Source organism: Ranitomeya imitator, chromosome 5 (assembly GCF_032444005.1).
Source record: "Ranitomeya imitator isolate aRanImi1 chromosome 5, aRanImi1.pri, whole genome shotgun sequence".
In the NCBI taxonomy this organism is placed as follows: domain Eukaryota; kingdom Metazoa; phylum Chordata; class Amphibia; order Anura; family Dendrobatidae; genus Ranitomeya; species Ranitomeya imitator.
In genome coordinates, this window is record NC_091286.1 from 247,793,514 (window position 1) to 247,818,518 (window position 25,005).

At 38.7% G+C, this 25,005-nt stretch overlaps 1 protein-coding gene across 1 annotated transcript in view; it reads right to left on the reverse strand.

Moving 5' to 3' along the window:
- Nucleotides 1-16,346: 16,346 nt before the first annotated feature.
- Nucleotides 16,347-25,005, reverse strand: part of TMEM200A (transmembrane protein 200A) — a 226,430-nt gene continuing 217,771 nt past the window's right edge. Inside the window, exon 4 of the mRNA XM_069726048.1 lies at nucleotides 16,347-19,243. Within this exon, the coding sequence (XP_069582149.1) occupies nucleotides 17,770-19,227 (1,458 nt within the window). The 5' untranslated portion in view covers nucleotides 19,228-19,243 and the 3' untranslated portion in view covers nucleotides 16,347-17,769. The remainder of the gene's footprint in view (nucleotides 19,244-25,005) is intronic.

A 25,005-nucleotide genomic window follows, 5' to 3' on the forward strand; every position in this document is an offset into this window, starting at 1 on the left:
CAGACAGACAGACAGATGGAAAAACCCTTAGACAATTATATATATAGACTAGATTGTGACCCGATTCTAACGCATCGGGTATTCTAGAATATGCATGTCCCCGTAGTATATGGACAATATGGACTGATTGGTCGAGGCAACCTTTATGACATCATCGTCGCCATGGCAACCATTGTGACATCTACGTCGATACTGTGCCCGTCGCTGAATCAGAAACGTGGGATTTCCAAGTCCTTTATGATGGCCTCGACCAATCAGAGATGCGGGATTTCTACGTCGATGCTGTGCCGGTCTCTGATTGGTCGAGGCCTGGCGGCCTCGACCAATCACAGACGCGGTATTTCCAGGACAGACAGACAGACAGAAAGACAGACAGACAGAAAGACAGACTTGCCTAAGGGTTTTTCCGTCTGTCTGTCTGTCTGTCTTTCTGTCTGTCTGTCTGTCCTGGAAATCCCGCATCTCTGATTGGTCGAGGCCGCCAGACCTCGACCAATCAGAGACCGGCACAGCATCGACGTAGAAATCCCGCGTCTCTGATTGGTCGAGGCCACCAGGCCTCGACCAATCAGCAATGGGCACAGCGACGATGATGTCATAAAGGACGTAGACATCCCGCGTCTCTGATTGGTCGAGGCCGCCAGTCCTCGACCAATCAGCAACGGGCACAGCGACGATGATGTCATAAAGGACGTAGAAATCCCACGTTTCTGATTCAGCGACAGGCACAGTATCGACGTAGATGTCATAATGGTTGCCATGGCGACGATGATGTCATAAAGGTTGTCTCGACCAATCAGTCACGGGCACAGTCTGCCGCGAATTCTGGAATCATCATTGTCCATATACTACGGGGACATGCATATTCTAGAATACTCGATGCGTTAGAATCGGGCCACAATCTAGTCTATATATATATATATATATATATATATATATATATATATATATATATATATAAAAAAAATTCAGACATAGAAGGCTGGGGTTAAATGACAATCTGGATCCCTGTATGCTGGTTACAGCAGGGGTGAACATATCATTGGTGCAACCTGTGCAGCTGCAAAGGAGCCCAAGAGGTAAGGGGGCCCATTTGCAGCTCCAAAACAAGTGGAATTGTGTATTATGATGAGCTGTTGGACTCCAAGGGACCCATATAAAGTTTACGGACAGGGGCCCTTTTCTGTTTGTGTATGCCAGAGGGTTGCAGGGACATTATTCCTCCATACAACCCACCCATTGCAGTTCATGGGGCACCATTTTACATTATTAGCCCTTACATTCCGTATGATGCCGGGAACGTTTTTTTTTTTTCATTTCTATAGGACGTTGTATGAATTAGGTAAACAGAAATACTGAGATGTGTTTCATCCATTGGCGTATGCAGACAGCGTATAGCTGCACATGGAGTACATATTCAGTATCCTTAATGTGCTGTCCTATGGTACATCAACTTCTAAAAAAGCCACAGTGAAGTACTAGATATTTTTACTCTCTCTGTATGCTATAATTCCCAACTGTCTGAACAATCAGTACATGACGGACACAAAATCTGCCCTGCTGTATGGAGAAAGTCAAAAATACTACTGAGTCACAATTATTTCTGTATAGTCAAAACAATAAATTTATTTGTATAATTTTCAAAAATAGTAAATGTATTAAGAACACAAAACATATATATATATCTTGATTCATCGTTAATAAAATATTAGGTAAAGTTAATATAACACAACAGGCTTCTGTTTTAGCAAATGATATTTTTCAGTTTAAATTTGAAATATTAGCCGTAAGAAATTAAGAAATTATCAAATTGAAATATAGTAAGCCTTGTCTTAAATAATAGGCTAAGCTTCTGAAAGGACAGTTGTTATATTTGACACGCTTAATGAGAAGAATATAAACATATTAATTCATAGAAGATTTTTAGATACAAATGTTCCCTTTGTATATGACGATTGAATTTGTAGAAGTGTGCTCCAGATGGGTTATTTTACTTTCTCAGTATTGGAGCTGCGTTATCCCTTTAAATACAGCAATGACATTCTACTTGTACTGTATCAAATAGTAAATCATATGGTTTCAGATTTTGACATAGGTGGACATATCGTTTTCAGAAAGCCTTATCAGCAACATCATAACTGTAGAATCTGTACAGTCCATCAAACTGAATGATTAAAGTTGGAGGTATAACTTTAAGGCAGTGGAAAATAAATATTTCCCTTCTTAAATTTCAAGCTAGATGGGAGAAAATACATATTTCATTTATTTCTCTTGATTTATCGAGATTGCTGCTTCATATCTAAATTTATACTAAACACCATGCATACTTCATACGCTTCTGGTTTTTAGGACACATTTACACAGCCATATTTAAAGTTACTATTCTTCTTTTTTTTTTTTTTACTTGACTGGATACCAACAACTAAAAAACTAAATAAATATGGCAGTGTAAAAGATCCCTAACTTTGAATACCTTTTGTTCAAAACACTACCAAAAGTGTAACAATGTCATAGTATCTACAAAATAGGAATGGTAATCTGTCAGTAGGATCAACCTTCCTAATCCATCTATATGTGCATGTAGTTCACAGGAAGCAGAATAAAATGTTACCTTGATATCTGCAATCCAATATCTTGTTCCAGAGAAATCCATGTGTTATTTTTTTATGTAAGTGTGCTGTTAACCCCTTAATGGCCGCTGATACGCCTTTCAACGGCGGCAGTTAATGGTACTTAAACCACAGCACCGTTAATTGATATATTTTCTCTGGGGTCTCAGGTTTTTACCGACCCCGGGTTGCGACCGCCGGTAATTAACCGTTTACCGGCAGCCGCAAAAAAAAAGCGATTTCCCATTTAATTTCTCTGTCCTCCGATGTGATTGCATATCAGAGGACAGAGAAATGGGGTCCCCAATAGCCCCCCTGATACTCACCCAACTCCCCCGATGCTCCTCGTGGCTCCTGATGGGCGCCGCCATCTTTTTCCAGGGAAAAAATTGCGGGCGCATGCGCAGTGCGCTCGCCAGCCAGCACCAGGCAGATCTTTGGGGTCTCGGCTGCCGGGGTAGCCGAGACCCCAAAGAACATGATCGGGATTGGTTTTTACCGACCCCTGTTTTGCAATAATAGGTAATTAACCATTTACCGGCAAACGCAAAAAAAAGCTGTGTGTCATTCTCTGTCCTCTGATGTGATCGCACATCAGAGGACAGAGAAATAGGGGGATTCGGGGACCCTATCATACTTACTGGTGTCCCTGGGTCCTCCTGCATCCCCTCCTGGCTGCCAGCTTCTTCCTCCGGGAAGAAAATGGCGGGAGCATGCGCAGTGCGCCCGCCGTGATGTGCCGGCCAGCAGAGGATGATTATTCCTCTTGTTTTATTTTGGTCACTGTGAGATCCTATCACAGTGATCAAAATAAAGAAAATAATAAATAACCCCCCCCCCTTATCACCTCCTTAATTAAGAAAAAATGATAAAATAAAAAAAATGTATGTATTTCTATTTTCCAATTAGGGTTAGGGTTAGGGCTAGGGTTAGGGTTAGGGCTAGGGTTAGGGTTGGGCCTAAAGTTAGTGTTAGGGTTGGGGCTAAAGTTAGGGTTAGGGCTAAAGTTAGGGATAGGGTTGGTGCTAAAGTTAGGGTTAGGGCTAGGGTTGGGGCTAAAGTTAGAGTTAGGGTTGGGGCTAAAGTTAGGGTTGGGGCTAAAGTTAGGGTTAGGGTTGGGGCTAAAGTTAGGGTTAGAGTTTGGATTAGGGTTTGGATTAGGGTTAGGGTTGGTACAAGGGTTAAGGTTGGCATTAGGGTTACGTTTGGGATTAGGGTTAAGATTGGGGTTAGGGTTAGGTTTGAGGTTAGGGTTGAGATTATGATTAGGGGTGTGTTGGGCTTAGGGAATTGATTAGGGTTGGGATTAGGGTTAGGAATGTTTTGGTATTATGGTTGTCATTAGGGTTATGCCATAGGGTTAGGGTAAGGGGTGTTTTGGGGTTAGGGTTTTGGATTGGGTTGGGATTAGCGTTAGGGGTGTGTTGGGGCTATGTCTGAAGTTAGAATTGGGAGGTTTCTACTGTTTAGGTACATCAGGGGGTCTACAAACGCGACAGCCAATTTTGCATTCAAAAAGTCAATTTGTGCTCCCTTCCTTCTGAGCTCTGCTGTGCGCCCCAAACAGTGGTTTACCCCCACATATGGAGTATCAGCGTACTCAGGACTGATTGGACAACTTCTGAGGTCCAGTTTTTCCTGTTACCTTTGCAAAAATAAAAAAAATTGGGGGCTAAAATATCATTTTTGTGGGGAAAAAATGATTTTTTTATTTTCATGGCTCTGCGTCAAACTTCTGTGAAGCACTTGGAAGTTCAAAATGCTCACCACATATCTAGATAAGTTCCTTGGGGGGTCTAGTTTCCATAATAGGGTCACTTGTGGGGGGTTTCTACTGTTTAGGTACATCAGGGGCTCTGAAAATGCAACATGACACCCGCAGACCATTCCATCAAAGTCTGCATTTTAAAACGTCACTACTTCCCTTCCGAGCCCTGATGTGTGCCCAAGCAGTGGTCCCCCCCACATATGGGGTATCAGCGTACTCAGAACAAATTGGACAACAAATTTTGGGGTCCAATTTCTCCTGTTACCCTTGGGAAAATAAAAATTGGGGATAAAAAAATCATTTTTGTGGAAAAAAAATATATATGTATTTTCACGACTGCATTATAAACTTCTGTGAAGCTCACCACACATCTAGATAAGTTCCTTGGGGATCTAGTTTCCAAAATGGGGTCACTATTGTTTAGGTACATCAGGGGCTCTGCAAACGCAATGTGACACCAGCAGACCATTGCATCAAAGTCTGCATTCCAAAATGGTGTGCCTTCTCTTCCGATCCCTGCCTTGCGCCCAAACAGTGGTCCCCCCCACATATGAGGTACATATGAGGTATGAGCATACTCAGGATAAATTGAACAAGACATTTTTGGGTCCAATTTCTCCTGTTATCCTTGTGAAAGTAAACATCTGGGGATAAAAAAATCATTTTTGTGGAAAAATTTTTTATTTTTATTTTCATGGCTCTACATTATAAACTTCTGTGAAGCAGTTGGGGGTACATAGTGGTCACCACACATCTAGATAAGCTCTTTGGGGGGTCTAGTTTCCAAAATGGGGTCACTTGTGGGGAGTTTCTACTGTTTAGGTACATCAGGAGCTCTGCAAATGCAACATGACTCCCGCAGACCATTCCATCAAAATCTGCATTTTATAACGTCACTACTTCTCTTCCGAGCCCCGATGTGTGCCCAAACAGTGCCCCCCCCCCCCCCCCCCCACATATGGGGTATCAGCGTACTCAGGACAAACTGGACAAAACATTTTGGGGTCCAATTTTTCCTGTTACCCTTGATAAAATAACAAATTTCGAGCTAAAAAATCATTTTTGAGGAAAAAAAAGGATTTTTTTTCCACGGCTCTGTGTTATCAGGTTCTGTGAAGCACTTGGGTGTTACAGCCTATTCTGCATTGAAAAAGTCAAACAGAACTCCTTCTCTTCCAAGCTCTGCCGTGCGCCCAAATAGCGGTTTACCGCCACATATGGGGTATCGATGTACTCAGGAGAAATTGCACAACAACTTTCATGGTCTAATTTCTCCTGTTACCCTTATGAAATTAAAAATTTGTGGGCGAAAAGATTATTTTTGTGTAAAAAATGCGTTTTTTTAATTTTCACGGCTTTACGTTATAAACTTCTGTGAAGCACTTGGTGGTTCAAAGTGCTCACCACACATCTAGATAGGTTCCTTAAGCAGTCTAGTTTCCAAAATGGTGTCATTTGTGGGGGTTTCCACTGGTTAGGCACATCAGGGGCTCTCCAAATGCGACATGGCGTCCAATCTCAATTCCAGCGAATTCTGCATTGAAAAAGTCAAACGGCACTTCTTCTCTTCCAAGCCCTGCTATGCGCTCAAACAGTGGTGTACCCCCACATATGGGGCATCGGCGTATTCAGGAGAAATTGCAAAACAAATTTTGTGGTTCATTTTCTCTTTTTACCCTTGAGAAAATAAAAAAAAAATTCTGAAATAAACTGCAAAAAAAATTAAATGTTCATTTTTTCCTTCCACATTGTTTCAGTTGCTGTGAAGCATGTCAAGGGTTAATAAACTTCTTGAATGTGGCTTTGAGCACCTTTAGGGGTTTAGTTTTTAGAATGGTGTCAAGTTTGGGTATTTTCTGTCATGTACACCCCTAAAAGTGACTTTAAATGTGAAATGGTCCCTAAAAAAATGGTTTTGTAAAATTTGTTGTAAAAATGAGAAATCGCTGGTCAACTTTTAACCCTTATTTCTTCCAAACAAAAAAATTGTTTCCAAAATTGTGGTGATGTAAAGTAGACATGTGGGAAATGTTATTTATTAACTATTTTGTGTGACATATCTCTCTGATTTAAGGGCATAAAAATTCAAAGTTTGAAAATTGCAAAATTTAAAAAAATTTCGCCATATTTCAGTTTTTTTTCATAAATAATCGCAAGTAATATCAAAGAAATATTACCACTGACATGAAGTACAATATGTAATGAAAAAACAATCTCAGAATCAGCGGGATCCGTTAAAGCGTTCCAGAGTTATAACCTCATAAAGTGACAGTGGTCAGAATTATAAAAATTGGCTCGGTCACTAAGGGGTTAAAGACTATGGACCGGATACTGATCTGCATGAGAATCTAACTCCAGGAGACAGTACCTGTGTGATATGTAATGGTTGCACACTGCTTTCCTGATCTCACTGCAGATCTGTGTATGACTATACCTGACACATCTGCAGGTCGCCCTCAATGTTGTAATACTGCTATAATGCAGCAGAGCCGTGAGAACTGCAGATGCTAACATGTTTGTAAGGAGACAAAGTTTAGTTCTACTATCCTGGGTTAGTTACATGTCTCACACTGATAACTCCCCTATTACTTAAAATAAGCTCTGGAAGCAGATTTTCATATCCAGCCCATAGTCTTTAATATCTCTTTCACACTTAACAAAAACATAGATTTCTCTGGAATAAGACATCGGATAACAGATATAAAATAATCATTTTATTCAGCTTCCTATGACCTACACGCCCATATAAACATCTATGGAAGGTTGATCCTACTGACAGATTCCCTTTAAAGCAAAATGTGAAAATTACATATCTATTGCAATTTCGAGCCTCTAAAGCAGCAATTATTCAGTCAAAGGTTTTGTTTGTGCAACACTTGAATAAAGCATTGCTCGTAACTTTTATTTGGTCAATCCAACAACAAAATGCCTGGTTTACAATAAATAAAGTTGTGTTTTAAAAAATCTACTTGCGACTACAATGAATCCCATATTCTATTTTCTTCTTGAGTAGAAAAGAGCACAGGAAGTTGAGATATAATCAGCTATTCGTTTAAGTTCACAAAGCAAAAAATTCTGCCTGTGTCAAGAAGGTGATTTTTTTTATTGTCTTAGAAAAACCCTCACCCTTTAGCTGTTCCTATGCAATGTAAGGCCATCATACAGAAACGTTTACCACCTGAAACCATTAATATGATTCTATAGCCCTGTAAAATTTAAGCCGGTCAAATCACATTTTGAACTTGTGTCTAGAAGTGCATTGGGGTGTGACGACCCACTTTTAGCTTCTCAGCCTAACGATGTATTTCCTACATAGCTGCTTCCTTCAGGTCAGTGGTCATGTATCAGAGCAAAAGACCTGTCAAAAATGCACTTCCAGATACAACTTTAAAACATGATTTTTGCTGCTGGAGCAACTCTTTGGGGTTATAAAAGGATCAACTAGCTCATCATTTAAAGAGCTATAGAAGGATGGAGGAGGAAGTAAAAGTTTCTGACATGTTTCCTTTAAATATAGGCATTTAAGAGGCATCAGAGTGATGTCTTTTGGCCTTTAGCAATTTACTCTTTACACTCTTCTTCCCCTCCTTCCTATGTCCTTATTTTTATATTGTGACAAAGAAGGAAGGAGAAGTACGGGTAAAATCTTTGGCCCAGAGGAAGTGGCAGATTGCCACGAAACGCGTCGGCACAATAAAACTTTCAAGAACACTTCCATCGTGTGTGGTCAGCGTGGATACATTGATAAACCCAGTCTTCTCCTTCCTTCTTTGTCACATTGGTATCCACGGGAGTCTGTAGCGACCACTGTTTCTTCTTATATTCTGCAAGGGGTTGTGACTTTTCAGGTGAGTGCACCTACCGTGTATTGACATCCAAATTATCACTTTTATCGCCCTATGTGCGCTCTCTCTCCTTAATTTCTTATTTTTCTATTATAATACACCTGCCAATCTTGCTTTATTATTTTCACAGTCACCACAGTAGTGACTTATGATTCTGCTACAACTAGTAAAATGGAAAGGCACTATACGGAGGTATGGATGCTCACAAAAGAGTCCATCCTGGAAGATATAAATATGAGGACAAAATAATTCTGCTAAACTGTAATGGCCAATATGGACTGAAATATGTATGGCCGCGTCTGTGAGACGATCATTCAACAGTTTATCTCTCATTCATCAATTCTTCAGCCATCAAGCTACTGTTTGTCAGTCTAATGTGTACGACATCCTTTAACCTGTTCTTACATCACAGAGTTTGAGCAATCAAAAAGGACAAATCAGATTATTTTCTAATGTATTGATTCTTTTTTATGACACAAAGGAGTGTGATAGATGTGGACTGAAGGCAGATATTTGTGGAAAAGCTGCTTTGGTGGATTTTTTTTTATTGTTGCTCAGTATAGTCATTGCAATGCCATTCATACCAGTAACAGATTGGTATCTCTTAATTCCTCACTAAGGGTTTCATATTAGACACAGTATTGTACATACACAAGCCTGGAAATGTTTTTTTATTTAAATATGGGCAAGTAATCAACATTTAAGATCACATACTATCTGTCAGTGATTGTGTGTAGGACGGGATCATCATACAGTTAGTCAATAAGAGAGTTACCCAGTATGACAAATCTAGTAAATGTGGCAAAACCATCAATTTGTGTTAGAGCGAAAAGATTCTATTGGCCATTTTTTATCATATTTTAATTATATCAATTTACAAGAATCCATTCGATAAACCTACAAAGATGGAGAATCAAATTATAGTAATTTGGCCAATAGATAATATAGTGAAATTGCACAATTTTTATCATTCAACCTAAAAGTAAATTTAGTGACACAAGACAACATTTGGTCAAGATCAACATACGTATAAGCAATTTTTTTTTAATTTGTTGAATGCTTGGAATGATTGCTATTAACAATTCGTCAATAAACTGTTTTTAGGATTTAAAGGCTGTAAATGCAGATGTAAACCCTGTATAAAATAGAGGCACTATTAGTATATATTAAACCTCACAGAGACAGACTGCAAAATTACAACACATGAACATATCAACTCAAAAATATTAAAGATATATAAGAGGAAGAACATATAAAATAACGTACTAATAAAAATGTGCAAGTTTTACAGAATATTCGATTGGGGAGCCTTATAAAAGAATAAATTAAATCATCACTTTTTATGACAGAAATTTGAAAATACAGCATCAGAGACATTAACAATGTGGTGTAAAATTCTACTTTGTTAGTATTTTCATTATTTAGCTTCTGTACATCACAACAATGAATTTGACCCAATGTCTTCTACATTTGATTAAAATCCAGATTTTAAAGGGAATCTGTCAGCATGTTACACCTCCAAACTGTATATGTAGGCATGCAGGACTGTGTAACATAGGCAAGCTGTACCTTTATTAAAAGGGAGCCTGTCATGTCATGTCATACCTCTATTAAACTACAGATATGGGGCTAATCTGCAGGTTAATAATAGCATTCTGACACCGTGCAGCACCGGCACGGCACTGAGAGCCCCACTGCTGGCAGGAAATTAATTTTATTCCCCCAGGCAGCCTCTCTTTTAGTCACAGAGGTGGTGCAGGCACTGCTTCAGTCACCGCTTTGTGTATAGAAAGCGTTGGCTGTAAACACTCCCCCAACACTGACTGACAACCAGCTCTAATGCTGAGACTGCTGTCAGTTAGTGCAGGGGTCGAGATTATAGTTGGCGCTCTCTATACACAGAACAGTGACTGAAACCATCTTGACGCCACCAAAGTGACTGAAAGAGCAAGACGGAGGAGGGGGATAATAAAGTTATTTTCCTCCCATCATGATGTCAGAGAACTCTTAACCTGCAGCTGAACCCCACATTTGCAGGTTAATAGCATTATTTTACATGACAGGTTCCATTTTAAATGGTAACTGGGCTTTCAAGTAACTTTAAAACAAGCTGTCTTGGGTGTACATGAGGAATAGCTATTATGTGACTTATATCCTGCATATTCACCTTCCCTGCTCTTGTAAGCCCACCTCTCTGTGGGTCATATATGTTTCTGCTTTGATTCTGACTCTGCTACTTCTAATCTGGGTACTGGAAACAGATGAACAGGGCACATCATTGGTGGATTTAGGGCTATGTTTTGGTGAGTGTCAGCAGTATGAGCACATATGCTTAGTTCAGACTTTACTCTTCTCTCTGCTGGGATGCTGCTTTCAAGTGCCATGCATTCTGCTGACAAGCCCTGTGATGTGCTGATCATTTGAAAGTATGTCACAGGGCTTGTCAGCAGAAGGCATGGCACTTCAAAGCATCAGCAGAGTCAGTCTGCACCATGCATGACATGAGCTCACATTAGGTTTCACTCCACCTGAATGCTTGCTTTGAAGTGCCAGCTGTCAAGCCCTGTTATATACTTTCTAATGATCAGCACATTGCAACGCTCAGCTGAATAGACAGAACTTTAAAGCAGCATCGAACAGAGAAGAGAGTGAAATCTGATCTTAGCATGCGTGTTCAGACTGCTTTCATTCACCAACATGTTGCCCCACCCCCACCAGTGACATGCCCTGCTTTGTTTTTCCGATTTCAGTCCCAAGATCAGAAGTAGCAGAGCCAGTATCAAAACACAATGATATATGACCCAAAGAAAGATGAGCTGACAGGAGCAGGGCAGGTAATAAATGTGTATTAGAAGAGTGCTAGTTAGGAAGTATTAGAACAAAATTAGTAGAGGAAAACTCCTTATTGGTGGTGGTTGTCCAAGAAATGGGCAGAAGAGATAAATGAATTGATTTAAAAGAAATTAAATTTGCTTAGAGTTTTCAAAAAATGTATTGATTCTAGTGAATTTGAACCTTGGGTGATTTGCATTGCACAAATACAGAAAAATGGCAACTAGCTGAATTCTGAGGACAAGAAAGGTGACAAAAATCAATAAACTACAATAAATTATTAAATTTACTTTTCATTAGCTCTTCTCATATCAATCTTGCTGCCACCACTCTTTTGTATTCCTTTCCCTTCAGAACATTGAGTGGAGGAAGACATTGCTATTATATAATGTGCATCAGATGTGACCATGTGGAGCACAGCGCACATACATTATGCTCCATGCAACAGCCTATCCAACAATGGCAGCACCAGCTGTAAAAACTGGAGGCAAAAGAAGGAATAAGAGGAGCAAATGAAGAGGACTAGGTGGGGTGTGAGGGTGAAAGAGGTATGGAGCGGTATGAGGAGAGGTGTAATAGTATGAGTTTATTATTTTTATTTAACCTCTTGTAGAAAGACTTAGTTTGCGCAAATCACATTTCCCCCCTGAATTGAGAAAATCTGCTCTAATGAAATTTTGAAATTTCGGAAGATTCAATAAACTTTGTGGGGCAGTCATTTCAGATTTTTTTTAGCCTGTTCTTGAGAGTTATGATTAGTTTAAAACTTGAAATAAACCTTCTAGATTTCCATTCATCAATGCAACTCTTGAATGTGGCCTTTAAAAACACTATGCTCTTCTTTTTGAGGGTTGATTTGGCGGCTCACTTACCGTATATACTCGAGTATAAGACGACCTGAGTATAAACCGACCCACCTAATTTTGCCACAAAAAACTGGGAAAACTTAGTGACTCGAGTATAAGCCTAGGGTGGGAAATGCAGCAGCTACCGAGAAATTTCAAAAGTAAAAATAGATACCAATAAAAGTAAAATTAATTGAGACATCAGTAGGTTAAGTGTTTTTGAATATCCATATTGAATCAGGAGCCCCATATAATGCTCCATAAAATTTTTGATGGGCCCCATAAGATTCTCCATATTAAAATATGCCCCATATAATCCTGCATAAAGGTTAATAATGGCCCCATAAGATGCTCCATAGACACATTTGCCCAATATAATGCTGAACAAATGCTGATTATGGCCCCATAAGATGCTCCATAAAGATATTTGCCCCATATAATGCTGCACAAACGTTATGGCCCCATATAGTGCTGCACAAACGTTATGGTCCCATATAGTGCTGCACAAACATTATGGCCCCATAGATGCTCCATACAAACACTTGCCTCATATAGTGCTGCACAAACGTTATGGCCCCATATAGTGCTGCACAAACATTATGGCCCTATATAGTGCTGCACAAACGTTATGGCCCCATAGATGCTCCATACAGACACCTGCCCCATTTGCTGTTGCTGCGATAAAAAAAAATAAATCACATACTCACCTCTCCATCGCTCAGGCCCCCGGCACTTTCAATAGTCACCTGCTCCTTGTTCCAGTGCAACTCCATCTTCAGCATCTTCGGCACCTGACGTTCAGGCAGAGGGCGCGCACTAACCACGTCACCGTGCCCTCTGACCTAAGCGTCACTGCTGAAGACAGAGTGGCACCTGGAACGGGGAGCAGGTAAATACGTGCAGCGCTCCCCCTCCCCGTTATACTCACCTGCTCCTGGCGCTGTGCAGTCCCTGCTTCCCCGACACCGCAGCTTCATCCTGTACTGAGCCGTCACCGTTACCGCTCATTACAGTAATGAATATGCGGCTCCACCTCTATGGAAGGTGGAGCCGCATATTCATTACTGTAATGAGCGGTACCATGTGACTGCTCAGTACAGGAAGAAGCTGCCGGCACCGGGGAAGCCAGGGACCTGCAGGGACCGCACCAGGAGTACGTGAGTACAATTAGACAGCCTCCGCTCCCCCTCCCCTGCCGACCCCTGGGTATGACTCGAGTATAAGCCAAGAGGGGGACTTTCAGCCCAAAAAAGTGGGCTGAAAATCTCGGCTTATACTCGAGTATATACGGTAATTGTTTTTTCTTTTTCATTGATGATGGCCAAATGATGGCCTTCTACACTTGCATTGACAAATCTTTGTAACTGTTTCTTAAACAGTTACACAATGCAATCTCAACACTGGAAATCAACCCAATTTTATTTACTTACCTTGTCAAGAAATAATGAGTTAGGCCACACTGGACATTGAAATACATAGGTCAACTGTCCAATTTCTTTTTTGCTTTCAAAAAATGTGGGACTATGAAGATGATCTGTAATTCTTACTTGGTTTATACAATATTTCTGATAAACCTCTGGAATAAAACCTTAAATCCACAGTTCAATAACAAATGTTTTGAGGAGTTGGTGTACAGAAGCTAAATTATATAAGTTTGGCACAGTCCAAATATTTCTGAAGCACACTAAATCTGTGAAAATATCCACTGATGTATTGTATGATGAATGAATCCTTATATACAGTATACTTAGAGAAAATCACAATCTAGATGTAACCCATTTATAAATCATCACAAAGATTGTATTGTATGTATGTTTGACCATCAGGATCATTTTAAATGGGTAAAACAATATGAAACATTAAAGTGCATAAAAATTAAGAAAAACATAAGGACCAATAATGAATAAACTGTCCAATAGCTATATACTCTAGCTATTGAGGTCTTTACTGATCAAGTGAAATAAAGTTGTTTTCAGGTTTTCTTATATTTTAAAGTTATAGTTAATCATAGTGAAAATGGATAGTTGAAACATAGAAGACTAGTTAAGCTAGGTTAACTTGCACATAATTACATTACCACACAACTCATATAATAAACTACTCAGTGAACACTATACAGTTAGTTCTAGTGTTCAAATGTTTTGGGGTTGAATATAGTTTGGAGGGAAAACATGAAGATTTCTAAGCATGCTTTGACAAAATTTTACCATTTAAACATCTATCCTTTTTTACTAAATTCTCAAACCCTGTTGTCACTAATTTTGCACTGGTTGTCTCTCATTACATCATAGTCTCATTTATTGTTATTTGAGAAAAAAGTATTGAATGGTGCTTGGCTCATCACTTACAACTAGGATGCCTTCACGAGAATCTTACACCAAGCAGAACTCTTGGCATTGAGGTATTATTTGGGGTCTTGGTAACATAAGCTGCAGCTGGTAATCTATGTATACAGCATATGCAAGCATTTACATATTGAATAGTACGTAAAGGCAAAGAATACATTGATTTCTGTATATTCAGCATATGGATATCTAATTCTATATGGACACACATTTAAATAACGGATCATAAGTCAACTAGTTCCACAACTGAGATGTATTTTTGGTGACCATATTTGAACATAATGTGCGTTACCAAGGGTCAAAAGTACCAATATCAACATCTATAAGTGCACAAATTGTCTTGGTTGCTGGGGGGCCCTATAAATCTACCTACCAAACAACTGCACCTCCAAGAAAAAGCTAATGATGGATGAAACCTATGGCATCAAATATTTAGTGTTGTTGGATTCCCCTGACTTGACCATTTGGTAATGCCTCTAAAGTTGAGCTTAATGTGGAGCTTTTGGAGATAATATTCAGAAGATATTTCTTCAGCACCGAGGTTTTTCTTCCCATATTAAAGAGTAGACTTAGTTAAACTTTTTTAGTAGAGGTATTTATTGTTAGGCCATTCAAATAACATTTATGCACTTTTCTTTGATAAACTCTTTTTATATTTTGCTTACACCATTTTTATAGAAGTTTTTTTTCCTGTTTTTAAAGTTTGAGAGATCAGATTTTACCAAAGCTTTCAGGGGTTTTTTTTATATGATTTTATTTTTTAACTTTTAGATATCAAAAAATTGATATCTTAACTTATAAAGAGAAAAAGGAAGGCAGCACTCCATAGACTTTTAAAGTGAAAAAATGTGGATTTTATTCAGACCCACAAGCCCTTGGCTTGAAAAAGGCTCAGTGTGAGCCGAAACGTCGCTATACCATGTGGGTCTTAATAAAATCCACATTTTTTCACTGTTAAAGACTGTCGTAGCTGTTTTCGTTCTGACCCAATGTCAGCTGACAGATCACCAGTGAGGCCAAATTGTGGAATTACGCCCATCATTTTACAAGCACTCTTGGAGACAAAAAGATACCTCACACATTCTGTCAGCAAGTCACTTTTATCTGAAGTAATAGAGCAAGAAGCAATATTTTATATCATTTACAACAAATGTAACTCTCAATGTGATTCATGTAGCCCCCACCATCACCCAGGGTCATACTGACCTTTATTCTCTCACGTACCCAGAGCATGTTGTGACTGACTATTGAGAACATACATGATAAGAAGTGGAAAGGAGACTAGCAGACTACTACAACAGATTCTGGAAATTCTAACAATTAAAGGCAAAAGGCACTTAAAGGCAAACTATTAACCCTTCTATATCAAGACTATGGAGTGCTACTTTCCTTTTTCTCTTTATCTGGATTGAGGCAAGTATTGGATGCTTTGCTGAGGAGGCCTGTGCACCCGCTTATTGATATTATGCTGTTCTATTTTTTTGTCATATCTTAAATTATAGCTATATCTTAAATTGAAAGTATTTAAATTGGTCTACCTTTTATATTGGGATATTAGGAAAAAAGATAATGCTATGGATTAGATTTTCATAGTTGATCAGAGTGTACCTGACAATCATGATTTATTATGTGATCATTGTATTTTGTACACTACACTAATACAAATAAGAATAATTCCTGATAACATGATTTGAAATGTACTTTTCTTTGCAAATACAGATCATCAGTCACCAAATATAAACTTTTATAAAAGGGGCATATTAAATTAGAAAATGCTTTTAAAATTCTTCTTCTTTCATGTTTGATGTAAGCTGCTGTGAATAGTCATGATTGCCAGGAATTTTTTAAATGATTATTTATGTATATATTTTTTATGATAAAATGTCCTAAATATGTAAATATAATAATGCCATGTAAAATTGATTTTAAATAAATATATTTGATATTTGACAATACTTAGTCTTTGTTTTGTCCAGTAGATCAATTTTAGATATTTCTTTCTTGCAATTTATCGAAAGCTAAACACTCTTTACATAGAATGATATCAGCAGCATATGTCAATATACAGTATGTTTAAAATACAAAAATGAGATATATCATCATGAAATTATAATTATCATGTATTATTTCATATCAGGTAAACTTCATGATATCATACTTTTAAATTTGGTTTAAAAAAGGCAAAAAACCCAGAAATCTTTAAAAACGAGTCCTCTTTTCTAAAGTATCACCAAAACACTGAATTTTGCAATTTTTACATTTGGATACATGAACCTGAATACATAGCAGCCATAGAAAGTACTAAGAAATATACCTATTTACTGTGTGCCTTTGGTAAGACATTTGTCCATGTACAGTAAGATAAGATGATATTTATAAGATTCCATGGGAACATTTCTTTGGCTTACCCAAACTACTTGAACTTACTCACTTTATTGATTTATATGGTAAAAGATATTTGTAGAAAAAATATATACATCTACGCCAATAGAAAGGCTTGAATGTATGAATAATGATAAAAAAGAACACTTCATATAATTGGATATATACATATAAAAGGATTTGGTTATATTCACAAGCATACTGAACAGAGGGCCAGGGTTTATTGTAGGAATTTCTATTGACCTCATTCCCATATTTATTGTTATTCTGGCAAATAATCAATGGCAAATATCTTAAAAGACTTTCTGTAGATATCTATGTGCCTCAATAGAAAGATCATTATTGACTACTTGGGGAAAAGTTAAAGTGCAAACTTTTTAATGCATGCATCTAAGGCCCATGAAATGTTATTGGGGCTCATAACTGAGGCCTCAACAATTTGTAGAACAAATGAGGTGTATTATTTTAGCAAGTCCCTTAGCAATTTCCTTTTCGGCTACTGTCAGTGGCTTCCATTTGTAACAATGAGAAGAAATGGAGGCTCTCAGCATTAGAAAAGGTGTATGAAGTGTTATGTATTAAAATTTTGTTTGACTTGATGCGCCCATTTTCTACTCCAAAGTTTTGTAAACATTCTACGTGGGACTTAACCATATAATGTGACAGAGTAATAATTTATGGACTTTCAAAGTGTACCTCCAATTCAATTAATATACCCAATCTCTCATTGGGCATGAGGAATCACAGGATGTACACTGGAAGACCAAACAGTCTTGATCATAAGTTATCTTAATCCGTATTATCTGGGCACTAAACTCTCAGGAAGTTGTATGGTTGCCTCAGCACTTGTAACACCCAACACACACCTTGCGACTCTTCATACCTAATGTTCTATCAGGCAGAAGATTTTACTTTAGAGGGCACTGTATTATTATATTTCTATTCCCAGAGATTTAATAGATTTATTCATACAAATAAATGATAACATAAGACAACTAAAAGTAATAATAATGATGTCTAGATACTTCAAAGAAAAATGTTGTCCTCAATCTGACAACAACAAAAAAAAAGTTAAAATATCTTAACTTCTGTAAAAAGTTTCCCAAATTCCATTTTATACAGGAGAAAAAAAACAGTTAAAATTCAAAATCTGGTTTCCGATGTACCTCTTTTAAGATTATTACTCAAGAACTCATCATGCTCAAAACTCAAATTATTGTGTGATCTTGAAATCATAAGAAGTTTCTCCTTGTTGGTGTAGTCCTTTTTTGCTGGTGGTCCTTGGGGTACAATCAACCTATCCATAGGGTCCTCTTTATTCTCAAGTTTCATGTACCCCTTGCTGTTACTACGATCAAGTCTAGGCCAACTTGGGTGTTTTCTTTGCTCTGCTTGAACATTCAGCGTAGAATGACCCCTATCTAAGTCTAAAGATTTGGAATGTGACGATAAAATATGTAAAGATGTGTTAGATCCAAATTGCTTTCTAGCTGCTCCTGGAGATAAAAGTTTTACATTATTAGTTGTTGGAGCTAAAGAATCACACCTTATTGGTTCCATAATAGAGTAACTTCGTGATAAAGGAGAATTAGTGGATTTATAGGGCCGATTTCCATCATCTGGCAGTGGAATAGCCAATGAATCCAATGATACATTTCCAGGTCTGCCACTATTGATTTCTAAGTCTTCAGTTATATTATTAATATCTGGTTCATCAATGACACAGTTGTTTAATTTTATAACAGGCAGTGTAAAAGCATTAATTGATGATGACACTATAGATTTTGTTTCACATTTTTTGGAGCTAAGGCTTTTGTCTTCTCCAAATCTGTTGGAATGGCCATGAAGACCAAACACAGAACCTGAGCGTTCCATAAGCAATGGAGGCAGAAGATTTGTAAAGCTTTTACTTTCTCTTGGGCTGCTATCTTCATCCTCAATAGAACTGCAACTTCTGTAGCTTCCAGGAAAGGATGCAATTGTGTTGGCAGCCAGTTTGGATGCACATGGGTTGTCAGAATGTCGGTATTCTGTTTCTCCATACAAGCCCGAATAAGCCCCATTGAGATGCTTTTGTTCTTTAATCCTCATGCTGTGAATATCTATGACAGTTGAATATATATCTCTCATATGAATTACTTTAGTCTCTTTGTCTCGATTTTCATGTAGGATAGCATTTGCACAAATAAATATAAATATACCAATACCCATAGTAAAGGGGCCCAGCATTTTCATTTTCTCAGAATGCAGATGCTGTTCAAAAAATCTTACCATCATCCCAGTTTCTTTAAGTATTTGTGTTTTATTAACTTCTAATGTGAGCTCTGGTGTTAAAAATGTCTCCTTTTGAGGCCAGTAGCCAAGCACAGCCATTGCTATTCCTGCTACAGATATTAAGACCCCCAACATAAGAAAAAAACCAGATGGAGAGTACAGACGAATTTTCCCCCTCACAATTACTACATCAGCTCTTGGGCGACGTCTTACAGGCTTCTTCTCTGGAGGTGGCGAAGTAGGCCGAGACAAAAGATGCTGTGATCTGGCTGAATCTTGCCTCTTTAAGGCTGCTAGTCCTGTTATAACTCCTCCAGTTGCTATCATAGTTCCGTTTTAGGTGCTGAAGAGAGATAGAGATAAACCAAAGTTTACAAAAGGTAACAATATAGACAGTACAATACCTAATAGATAATCACATAAACAGTTTTTTTCATGCTTGTTAGAAATCATTGTAAACATAGCTTCTTTTATTGATAGCAGATAAAGGGTTGCTTGATGCAGACAACATTTTTGGGGAAAAAATCTCTACAGTTCTTAATGCAGATCTTTTTAGTCAAAGCTAGAAATGTAAGGGACAAGAAGCTGAAGTTTTCACTTTATATATGTCTTTGCATCACAGCTTTCCATTACTTTTAAATCCACTTCTTGTTTTGTCTCAAATAACTGTGTGAAAAATAGACACAAAAAATGCAATTTTCCAAACAAAATACTGTGAGAAACACACTATTGGGGAATGAAGGAACTGATAGTGATGCTGAGGGCATGTTGTGATAAGGAAAATAGGAAAGAAAAGTATGGTGCCCAATACAGCATGTTGCAATCTGTTGAACTTGAATTGTACAGTAAACATTTGGTTGTTGAAACAAACTGAGTGTCCCTTGATTTACGTACAGCAACTCCTGAAGATGGCGGCCTGGAGATGGTGAAGGTTTGTAGCCTACAAGTGAGTGTGATCCACCCCATACATGATAGAATATTGGGACTGGGACATAATTTTCATGTAAAGTGACAGGGTGCTATGGAGCAGCAGCTCGGTACAATGACAACCTATCATCGCCCCGCGATCACGTGACAGGGGTGCCGAAGGGCAAGATTTGTGATATGCTTCCGGCTGGTGCATGTTAGATCCCACTGTTAGTAATTGACAGCAGGATTCAACAGGTTAACAGAAGCTTGTGGATAAATCAGCGATCAAGCCCAGGGAAAGATGTGGGCTCAGCATAAGAGCTTGCGTCAAAGGCAAGGACACGACCTTTGATACAAATATAAATCATGAAGAGGGCTAAAGCTTTTAGCATAAACCATTGCTGTTCATTTCTTGACTCACAAAAGTTTTGAAGTAGCTTAGTAACTAATAAGCAACATTAAATCCATGGGCTAGCTGTAAAGCATATTATTTTTTGTCTACAATCTTATAGCATGGACCTCACAGACTATCAAGGGAGCCCTAGTATGGTTCCATACAAAACAGATCCATGATATAGACATATGCATTATGCACCATACCAGGAGGATATTCACCCAACTGTTTACTATGTAGCAAATACTCAAATCACTGACACGACAAAAAACAACGAGTTTATTTAATAGTTGAACATTTTGGCATTGTGACTCATACTTAGAAAATTGAAAATAAATTATTTTAATTAACTGAATGTATTTTTCTAGATTAAACAGCGGAAATGAATTATGGATCATTAAACATCTATCGTGGCATCTTGATGTCTTCTACCTGGCTGGCTATTCAATGTGTATTTAAACTTAACCACTCTTGTCCAAAGAATTATGCCAAGGGAAAGAAAAATTAGCAATATTAAATTTCAGCGGACATTTCTTTATATCCAAGATTGAGCTGTCAATCAACAGCACTGAAGGCTCTGACCAAGGTTTGCTGATACAAAAGTGAAAGCAACTGCCTGGCTGAGGACTGCCTGATAACAATTTGCAGTATTATGTGATGCGTGATCAACGTTCTTTCTCATTTGCAATTTAGGATGACCCAACAGGAACCTTAACTAGCAACTCCTAAACCTTTACTTTTATTATGCATTAAAATAGTGGGGTAAAACTAAACATTAAACATTCTGTCACTATATTGCCTAAGCGATTTTAATGTAATGTACAGGCGAGTGGCAAATATACTTGTTTCTAGGTGTAGTCCCATCCCCTGATGACACCGCATCTGCAGTGAAACATGTTATGGGGATATGTGCTCTAGGAAAAACTGTCCTGTTTGCCCTATAATGTTGACACCCCAGGGCGTCTACATTATATTAGAATTTTTTAGGCAATATAAGGACAGAACATTTCATGCTTTATTTTACCTCACTACTTTAATCCATAATAAAAGTAAAGGTTTAGGACTTATTAGTGAAGGTTCATGTTGGGTCATCCAAAATTGTAAATAATATTTTAACTGTCCTAAGACCTTACAAGATCTCCACAATTTGCAAATCCACAAAGTTAATTCTCATTTTCTCGGCAGCTCAAATTCAAAATGCAAATGATCACAGATACCCCCTGCATTCTTGAGAATGGGTTTCAGGAACTCTGAGAATGAGAATTTCAGAACTGTATTAAATGTAGCACATCCTTGACCATTGCCATTCATTGGCAATGTCAATGTTGGAAATAGTCAAGGACAGCACTTGTCTTTCTTGCATTGTCCCATAGACAATTATTGAAGTAGAGATGTAAGTGCAGCAATTAAGTGTAGTGCAATGAATTACACTAGAATTTAATATGATGTATACGGAATGCAACTGGCCAGCTACCACCTCCACTCTCTAATCAGCATGTCTGTTTATCTATTATTCCCACAGGTATGTTTGCTACTACTACTAAACTTCCTTAACCTGTGATATTCCTTACTTCAACTGCTTGTACATACTTGGTATGTTTGCTACTGCTACCCGACTTTCCCAACCTATGATATCCTGTACTTCTATTGCTTGTACTTACTTGTAATATTTTGGAACTGATCACTGCAGTACCCCTCACCAGTTTTGTTTACTACCAGCCTTTTTATTCTACCTGTGATATATCCTGCACCTGTCTCAGCTTTAATCATTTGATAAAGATGAGAAAAGACCCCTTCCCTCTGTTTCGCACCTGAATGCATTTGTAAACAAATATACTGACAGATTACAGTCTGCATAGACTTTGTCTGCCCTGCATCTTCCAAGTGCAGAATTGAAGATTACGGCATTGATTAGACCAGAAATAAACCAGAAAGGAACTGAAGGTAACTGGATACATAGACAAGTAAACAATGTTTCTGTCTGATTTCACTCTTACCCCATAGTCCGTCACTTCCTACTAACACCCCCAATCATGACACCTAGTAATGAACTGATCATCTCTCCCTTCATGCTCCCCATACATCTCACCACCTCCTCAGTACTGTTTCTCAACATACAATTCTATATCTCCAAACACGGACAGACACCACATGCCCTCTCCTGCTCCCACCTACATTTTCTCTGCTCCTCCTCACGGCTGGCGATATCTCTCCGAATCCTGGTCCTTCTCACCACATCCCCACAGTCACTTCTACCTCCCATCCACGATCTATCACAAATTTCTGCAACCTTTCCAACCTTATACCCATTCACCCAGCCCTCGCTTCCCCATTCCTTCTTACAGGAGCTCTATTGAATGCTCACTCTTTCTGCAACAGACTTTCATATATTCATGATCTTTTCATTACTGACATACTCTCCTTCCTTGGCATCACAGAAATCTGGCTCACCCCCTCCACAGTCTCACCAGCTGCAATTCTATGGTGGATTCCATTTTTCTCACACACACTTCCTCAGCAAGAAGCATAATAGACAAGATGCTTTTCTCCTGTACGATAAATGGTCATCCCAATTTCACAGCCACCCTCCATTAATCTGCACTTTGTGTGCAACTACTCCCCCTCTAACCTTCAATTGGCTGTCATTTACTGCCCCCCCCCCTCGCCCTGCCCAGGGCCACCAACCAACTTTTTTTTACCACTTCACCCCCTGCCTACTTTATTTCCTTTCTGCTAACATCCCCACTATCAGCATGGGTGACTTCAACATCCCCATTGACACTTCCCACTCAGCTGTCTCTAAGCTTCTACCTTTCACTTCTTCATTCTGCCTTGCTTAATGGCCTGCAGCAACAACTCATAAAGATAGCCACACCCTGGACATCATCTCCACTCACCTCTGTTCGTTATCTAACTCATAATGACCTGGAGAATCTTAATGGCAGGTCAATTTTAGCATTTAGTGAACATGGTGAAATAAACTCCCAAAACAACTGTGGAATTGCACTTTTTTTTGCAATTTCACCACATTTGAATTTTTTTTCCCATTTTCCTGTACATGATATGTTGAAACCAATGGTGTCGTTAAAAAGTACAACTTGTCCCTCAAAAAACAAGCCCTCACATGGCCATTTTGACCAAAAAGTAAAAAAATTATGCCATTTAGTGGTCAGGTTAATTTTTTTTTATATTGTTATGGCTCTATGAAGAAGGGGAGCAAAAAGCGAAAACACATTATGAGGTTAATGGGCTTTTCCTCAAATTTCAATTTATATTCTATGTAAGGTCGGGGATAACTTGCTAATCACTGGGAACCCTGCGATCTTTATCTCGATCCCACTTTGCTGCCACTAATCTGTGAGGGATCTCAGTGGTGAAAAAAAAATCTAAAGTTTGGTAAAAAGAAAATTGGCACCATTTTCAGCCACCTGTAGCATCTCAATTTTTTGTGATTTGTGGCTGGGTTAGGTTATGGCTTATTTTTTTAGTGCCAAGCTGGAGAACTCTGTTTGGCATGCCAACCTATCATGTGACGGGTCACCAATGGGAGGGATTTTTGGAGCACTTGCCGGAAGCGTGAGTCATATATTGCTGTCAAGAGATTGACAGCGGCATTTAATGGGTGAACAGCTGCGGGTGGATCGTGATTCTACCCGTGGCTGTTATAGGCACGTGTTAGCTGGTCAAAATAGCTGACATGGGCTGGGAAAGATGTGGGCTCAGCGCCAGAGCCCACATCAAAGTGAAGGAGTTCAACCTGGGTATATTATTATGCACATGTTGGAAAGGGATGAAAGGGGTTGTCAAGTTTAGCACGAAAGTGCACTGTTAGGATTCTCCAGTACTGACAGTGAGACTCAGGAGTTATGAGATGCACATAGCCTCACTCAATTCATCTATTGAGTGAGACCACAAACATCTTGTCAGAATGTGGCAGGCAGTATGCATATCGCATTCTTACAGTCACATGAGAGCCTGCAGTCAATGCCAGTGTAAGAAGATGTCCACATTCCCCTTTGAAGAACAAATATAATTTGATGTCATGTAATGTGAATTGTGTGATGCATTAATGATATTACTAATGTGTGTTGTTTGACAGTAGGGACAGTTAGAGTTAATGTTTGGGACTAGCTTAGAATTGGAGGAGCTAAGCTGAAGGGAGATACTTTCCTTTCAGAATGGCAGAAAAGGCCCAGTGGACATAAAGAAAAGACCTAAGGTCTAGTGTGAGCTATGCCATATGACATAGGTGTCCCCAATAAGAGCAAGGAGACAGAGATAGAGAATAGCGAGACTCAGAGGAGAAAAGTAGAAGAGAAGTGACTGAATGAATAGAGATTGGTCATAGGTCAGGACACATGGCAGTACAGCCTAGAATTTATAACTCAGAGAGGTAACAGGCCGAAATGGGACAGAGTATGTAAGATGAAGTGAGAGCTATGGATGGGAGTTTCATAGCAGAGATAAGAACTGGCCATACTGGCAAAATAGCTCCCCTAATAGAATGTGGCATTTCGGATTGAGCATAGGACTCTTATAAACTGGAATGTACTACTAAGCTGTGTGGTGGTGAAGTGAAGAGGAACAATAAAGATAGAGAATAAGAGAGTAAAGCGGGAGGAAATGAAACTGTGGAAAATGTTCTGTATTGTGAAGGAAACATTCATGAAGTTGTGTACCAGCAATCTGCGGTATATATTCCCTATCAAATTCCTGTTTAGTTAAAATTTAGGGTTGGGGTCCACACACACAACCAGGACCCCAACCTTCATGTAACATGCCAGAGAGTAAGAGAAAAGTAC